This window comes from Diabrotica undecimpunctata, chromosome 4, assembly GCF_040954645.1.
Source record: "Diabrotica undecimpunctata isolate CICGRU chromosome 4, icDiaUnde3, whole genome shotgun sequence".
Classification (NCBI taxonomy): domain Eukaryota; kingdom Metazoa; phylum Arthropoda; class Insecta; order Coleoptera; family Chrysomelidae; genus Diabrotica; species Diabrotica undecimpunctata.
In genome coordinates, this window is record NC_092806.1 from 104690690 (window position 1) to 104698330 (window position 7641).

General features: G+C 34.1%; 1 protein-coding gene across 1 annotated transcript; it reads left to right on the forward strand.

Annotated features, from left to right (window-relative positions):
- The first annotated feature begins 2067 nt into the window (after nucleotides 1–2067).
- Nucleotides 2068–6127, forward strand: LOC140438872 (uncharacterized). The gene is made up of 4 exons (XM_072528510.1): nucleotides 2068–3163; nucleotides 3227–3583; nucleotides 4019–4612; nucleotides 5643–6127. Exons 1-4 carry the CDS (start codon nucleotides 2068–2070, stop codon nucleotides 6125–6127), a joined length of 2532 nt encoding a protein of 843 aa, XP_072384611.1.
- The last annotated feature ends 1514 nt before the right edge of the window (nucleotides 6128–7641 follow it).

Genomic DNA, 7641 nt, shown 5'->3' on the forward strand with positions numbered 1-7641 from the left:
TGCATTGTAGACAGATCCTACTTTCGTCGGAGAATAATACCTGACCCCATTGATAGTCATTCCAATCCAGATGTTCGCGAGCAAATTCGAATCGTCTTTGCTTCTGGACTGCAGTTAGCTTGGGACCCGTAGCTGCCCTTTTTGGTATCAGGTTTGCTGCCTTCAGTCTCTTTCTGACTGTCCAAACGCTGGTAACCACACTTCGGACCTCTCTAAGCTTTTCTTTGAGATTAGCACCAGTCAAATGTCGATTTCTCAGGGATTTCGATACAAGAAGTCAATCATCTCTCTCCGTTATTATTTAGGGTTTAGGGCCTCCTCCTTGTCGGCAGGCATAATCACTAGTATCTTGGTACCGACGATACACTCGGGACACAGCAGATTGCCTTAAATTTAGTCGATTTGTCACGGCCCTCTTGCTCAGACCTTCTCTCAATAGTGCTACTGCTTAAGCTGTTTTGACGGAAGTCGTATCCATTTGTTTTGCTGTTGCGAACTTAAGTGACAGATGTATTAGTGGGTTGCTATGGAAATTGATGCGTACGATGTTAACCGAACGCGTTAAGTCGGTGCGTGTCGATTTCAATGAGTCAAATTCTGACCTCCTTTCTATGTGTCGCATTATTTATTTATAATACGTTATGTGATTCACCAAAAAACAAAACTTTTGTAAAACTCAATAATGAGGTTAATGAGTGTACAATAAATATTTTTAAATTTACACTTTCTAAATTGAAACGGGAGACGTACTTTCGCAAAATAATTTTGAGTCGATTATTTTGCACTCAAGTGTATAATAAGGTTTGTATTAGGAAAGCAATTTCTAATAACTTCCCTTTCATGTAAATCCTTGTCTGTTATTACACATTTCACATTGATCCATGATGGATTTTCACGTTTAAATGTTTCTAAAAACCAGGCTTATCTTCTGATGCTAGCATGCAAACCCCCAGTATTTCAGTTTAACAATTACCGTCTTCTACACTAATAAGAAAAAGAGGTAATCCTATTTTTGTATTTCTCATGATTGGAGTTTGAATTATTTTCTTCATCCTGCAAAACAGCTGAATGGGCACCTGAAAATAATAGTAGCTACTTAGTTTTCATCAATTTGACGATAAAAGAATAATTCGGGCTATGATGTTTTGCTTTGAGGATATAAGCTGTTATCCAGACATTTTGTTTTTGTTGGATTATTTCTTCTCAAATTGGTTAAATCTTGCAAAGTAATAATTTTTTCAGTTTCCTCTTGCAATTTTTGTTGTAAAAGCTTTCTGTTTGCATCCATATTTAAAAACTCCTTTACACTTTCCTTCATGTCGCTAAAAAGTTTTCTTTGGCTGGGGGTATGTGCATTTAAAACCTTAAAATTAGATAATATTAAATGCTGTAAAAAAAAATGTACCAATTTTAAAAAATGATATAAAAAGTGAAATACAATCAAAAGTTATGATAAAACCATTTAGTATTATTTGAAAGTTTATTATTTATTAATAATTTGTTGTCCATTATTGTTAAAATTAATAAATTAAATTTATGCAAATGCAGAAACCCAAATAAACTTTAATTTGGTTGACAGTGCCGACGTTATACCTAATGATAATCATTATATGCTTACTTTTGAGGTATGATTGTGCTGAGTTTGAATTGACGTTACTTTTAACGCAGTTCCATCTAACGATGCCTTGAATCGTACATGTACTGGACAATCTTCTTTGATTGTCCAATGTTATGTATGGTTTTCATGTACGGATGTACTTGGCAACGTTGCACTTGGCAAACGGAACCTTAAGTGACAGCAGTGACATGACAACCACACATGACAATAGATTTAGGTCATGGACTTCATGTGAACTGAATTAAGGTTAAGTTATACAATTCTTATAGAGCTTAATAAATTAATAAAACCTATCGTAAGTAGCTTTATGTTATGTCCAACAGTCCTAAAGAGGACTGGTGGCAGCGGAAAAGTGACGATAGGTTAAGTTGTGTTAAAAGCCGGTGCATGTGACAAAAGCCTATAAAAAATATATGTAAGTAAAGGAGCTATACTGTGCTCGAATCAAAATGACAGATACTTGTAAAGGCTTAGAACCGTTTAGTTTCCAAAGAAATAATATTTCTCACGAGTGGAAATTTTGGAAGCAAAAGTTCCAGTTATTTTTAACAGCCTCCGGCAAAAGTGAAAAACCAGACCACATAAAAATCGCTATTCTCCTAAATCAGCTGGGAGATGAAGGGCTGAAGATATTCAATACCTTCGAGTATGAAAATGTTGAAGATGATCAGAAGTACAATGTTGTTTTGTGTAAGTTTGATACATACTGCAGCCCTCTTAAGAATTTAATTTATGAACATTTTAAATTCTTTAAAAGAGATCAATTACAAAATGAAAGTATCGATCAGTTTGTAACTGCCTTGAAACAATTAGCATCAACATGTGAGTTTAAAGAAAAGGATACTTTAATTTTGGACAGGATTGTTTTGGGTACACATGATCTACGAATTCAAGAAAAATTATTACAATGTGCTGATTTAAAACTAGCACAAGCTATAGACATCTGTAGGGCTATGGAAAATAGTGCTGTTACTCAACGTGAAATATCCAAAGAAAGTGAAAGTGTTAGGGTTGTGAAGAAAAGAAATGAAGAAAACAGACCTGGATCTACAGGACAGTCAAGGTATGGTTCAAAGTATGAGAAGGAGCAGTCTACAAGCCACAAAGTTACTGACAAAAATACAGGTAACCATTATATTCAGTGTTATAAATGTGGACTTCAGCATATTAGGGGTAAGTGTCCTGCATTTTTCAGATATTGTTCTTTGTGTAACAAAAAAGGACACTACCGTAAATTTTGTCCTGATAATGACAACAAAGTCCATGAAATCAATGATAACGATAGTAGTTGTAGCAATTCTGACACTGATTTAACTGATGAACAGGTACTAGTGTGGACTGTTAATGAAATTAATCCGAACTCTTCAGAATGGTTCCAAAAAATCATTATTAACGGTAAAGAGAGTATTTTAAAAGTTGATACTGGAAGTGAAGTCAATATATTGAACAGTAGTGATTTTAAAAATTTAAATATTGATTATAAAATGCTTGAAAATACTAATAGTTCATTATCTAGCTATACTGGACATGTTATTAATGTTGTTGGTAAAATTTATATACCTTGCTCTTTCAAGAAAATATTTAAAGATTGTCTGTTCTATATTTTAGATAATGATAAACAAAAATCTCTATTAGGCCTAAAGGCAGCAAGAGACTTTCAAATTGTTTGTGATCAGCCTAGTGTTAGTATGATAGATAATGAAACAAATCATATTATAAATAGTTATAAGAGCATTTTTTCAGGTGTAGGAAAGGTCAACAGGTATTTTAATATAACTTTACCTAGTGATGCAGTGCCATTCATAAGTGGGACACGAAAAATTCCACTGGCTATAAGGAGCCAAGTTAAAGATAAACTTGATGATATGGTACGTAAAAACCTTATTGTACCAGTTAGTGAACCCACAGAATGGCAAAATCCTATTGTAGTTGTTCCGAAAAATAAGGGATCTGATATAAGAATATGTATGGATCCTGTGTATCTAAATAAATATGTGAAAAGAGAAAGATTTCCAATTCCTACTCAAGATACTTTATTTGCTAAGCTTTCAGGGGCTAATTATTTCACATTATTAGATGCGTCATCTGCTTTTCTTCAGTTGCCTTTGAATTATGAAAGTTCACTTTTATGTACTTTTACTACACCTTTTGGTCGTTATAGATATCTGAGATTACCATATAGCCTTACCTGTGCACCTGAAATTTTTCAAAAATATATGTCTGAACTTTTAGATAGTATATCAGGAACAATAACATATTTTGATGATATTTTGGTTTTTGGATGTTCTAAAAATGAACATGATAAAAATTTGAAATGTGTTTTAGAAAAAATTAAACAGAGTGGCTTAACTTTGAATTTAGGAAAATCTAAATTTTGTCAAACAAAAGTGAAATTTTTAGGTCATCAGATGAGTAATATTGGCATTTCACCTGATCATGATAAAACAGAAGCTATTACAAAAATGACACCACCAAGTAATAAAAAAGAATTACAACGTTTTTTGGGAACCATAGTATATCTTGCAAAATTTATACCAAACCTGTCAGAACACACTAGTCCTCTAAGATGTTTACTTTCTAGTAAAAATGAGTGGCATTGGGGACATAATGAACAGGCATGTTTTGATAAACTAAAGAATCTTGTGGCGTCAGCCACTACTTTGCATTATTTTAACCCTGACAAAAAGACCATACTCTCTGTTGATGCCAGCCCATATGGTTTGGGGGCCATGGTCTCGCAAGATGGGTTTCCAATTGAATTTGCAATTGAAAAGGAGCTTCTTGGTATAGTGTATGGATGTGAAAGATTTTCATTCTATCTTTATGGCATAGATTTTGAAATAGAGACAGACCACAGACCTCTTTTAGGTTTGTTAAAAAAACCTTTAGATGAAATGTCACCTAGGATCCAAAGACTGGCAATGCAATTAATGAGATATAAATTTTCACTCAAATATGTTCCTGGTAAAAATCTCAAAGTTCCTGACAATTTAAGTAGAGATCCTTTGAATAAAACCATAAATACTAATTTTATAGATGATGAAAATAATTTAAAAGTGTATTCTATTGTAGCAACATCAAAAGAAAATGAAAAAAGATTGCAAAATGCAATTGATACTGACCCATCTTTACAAAAAGTTAAATATTATGTTTTAAATGGGTGGCCTGAGCATAAAAGCTCTGTACCTTCTGAGGTGAAAAAATTCTGGTCTGACAGACATGATATATATTTATTAAAGAATGTATTATTTTATAAAAAAAAGGTTAATTATTCCTGAAGAATTGAAGGGTGAATTTCTTGATGTTATACATCAGTCTCATCAGGGTGTAGTATCATGTAAGAAGAAGGCTCAAGAAGCAATTTATTGTCCGGGATTGATGAAGGATATAGAAAACATTGTTCTGAACTGTCTGACTTGTCAAATGAGCTATAAGAGCAACAATAGGGAGCCATTAAAATCACATGATGTACCTGAAATACCTTGGCAAAAAATTGGTATTGATTTCATGACAGTAGCCTCACAAGATTTTTTAGTTGTGGTTGATTATTTTTCGAAGTTTGCAATTGTTAGTAAACTAATGAACAAAACGGCTAGCAGTGTTGTAACACAATTAAAAAATTTGTTTGCTATTAATGGACTGCCTTGTGAAATATTTTCTGATAATGGTCCTCCATTCAGCTCTCATGAATTTTTAAATTTTGTCCGTATATATAATATTGAAGTAACAACATCAAGTCCACAATATCCTCGTAGCAATGGCATGGTGGAAAGAACAATACAAACAATAAAAAACTTGTTTTTAAAATCTGTACAAACTAAGAAAGATCCATTTCTAGCTGTATTAGATTATAATACAACTCCAAAACAAAATTTACCTGCTCCTTGTGTGTTGCTAACTGGAAGAAATTTCAGAACCAACTTACCAGTCAGTATGGAATTTCTAAAGCCCAGACATTCTAATAAAAGATATTTTACACAATTGAGAGAAAATCAAAGAAAACAAAAACACTATTATGACAAAGGAACAAATAGGTTACCAGAATTAAAATCGGGACAACAAATTTTACTTCAAGAAAAGAAAAGGAAATGGAACCCTGGAGTGGTTATGGCAAAGAAAGGATCAAGGGATTACATGGTTAAAGTAAATGATACTGCTTATAGACGTAATAGACACTATCTTAGACCTGTACGGTCAGAAGCACAGCAACATGCAAATGCAAATTGTGAGCAAGCATATGTGAAAACTAGTCATGAAAATGATATTGTGACTACTGGAAGGTCAAGTATGGGAAATATGAGAGCAGTTCTTTGTCCTGATGTACCTGATGATACAAGGGACTGTAAAACAAATAACACTATCAAAGATATTGATGTACCTTCAACATCTAATAGAACATCACCCATCAATGACATTAATGTACCTTCTACATCATATAGTACTTCACCTGGTTTGAAAACCTCCAGAAGTGGTAGAGTCATTCGCCCTCCTGATAGATTTACCTATTGATATATTTGTGAATTATTGTTATTTATGTACTTATGATATAATATGTGAATTAATTTTTGTTTATTTTGTTTTTATTAAAGGGGACGTGTTATGTATGGTTTTCATGTACGGATATACTTGGCAACGTTGCACTTGGCAAACGGAACCTTAAGTGACAGCAGTGACATGACAACCACACATGACAATAGATTTAGGTCATGGACTTCATGTGAACTGAATTAAGGTTAAGTTATACAATTCTTATAAAGCTTAATAAATTAATAAAACCTATCGTAAGTAGCTTTATGTTATGTCCAACAGTCCTAAAGAGGAATACATTACATCCAAGACTGCCGATTTTTTCCCATCGCTCTTGAACTTCGTTCCACTATGATTGCATGCATAAACAAGTTGATAATAGATTAAAAAGCTTTCTGTCGGCCTCTTAATTTTACTGCTTGCAATAGTACATGCATCTCGTTTCCAAAACGTGGTTCTCCAAGTTCCGAGATCGCTATTTTTGCATCGGCAAATGAGGAGAATGTATCGCCAACTTTTAACATCATTGACATCCCAATACTTAACCTAACTAAAAGTACCAATATTTAGAAAATGAACGGACGCCCAATATTAATACTTACCTAAGTCATTCAAGTTTTCCAAATTCAAACTTATAATTCCTAGAATAATTAACAATTAGGTACAAATATAACGCGTGTATCTATATACTGAGACGGGCACTATAATAAAATAAGATAAGAGAATCGTCAACTCGTGCATTAACTCAACACGTCTATATATGCTGAACTGTAAGTGAAAGCGAACGGCAGCCAAAGAAAATGCCGTCGAACGCATGATACGAATGACGTCATAGCTCTTAACTGCATTATAGTGCAAGACCGTTTGTGGCATTTTATATACAGCGTTCTTTAAATTTCCCACGTTAAAAAGGCAACACAAACACATTTCATAACAGCATGCAAAATTTTTTAATAACCACGCGATAAATTAGAAGATCCTCTTAAAGCATCTGTGTGGGAAAGTTTTAGCAGTTCTCTCTTGGTTTGCTGTTTCTATCTTCCTTTCCTATCCTTCCTGCTGCTTCTTCTTGCACTTTTCCTACTTCCATTTTTTTTTCTTTTTATCCACTTCTCTCTGTCAGCTTTTCTCCCCTCGAGTGTTATCCCTTTCCTTCTCGCCCCTCTTCTACTTTCTTCCTCATCGTCGCTACTCTCTCTTCCGCCTTTTTTATTTTTCTTGTTTCTTCTCATCTTTCTTCCCACTAGTTGTGTCGTGGTGATCGGTCCAATGGGGCAGTGCGCCCTTGCTTCAAGCCCATATCAAAGCTATTTTTCTCTCGTGTTTGCCATCTCCTTAGCCATCGCTTGTAGCCCACTATGTTACCCCTGGGCCATGCATCTCTTTGGCACGATGGATTTACACCTTGAGGTTGGTAAGGCGGTATAATAGGATGGTGCGTAGCCGCCTGCTCTATGTATATATATATATATTTGTTTTTCGTGGTTTTCTTCAGT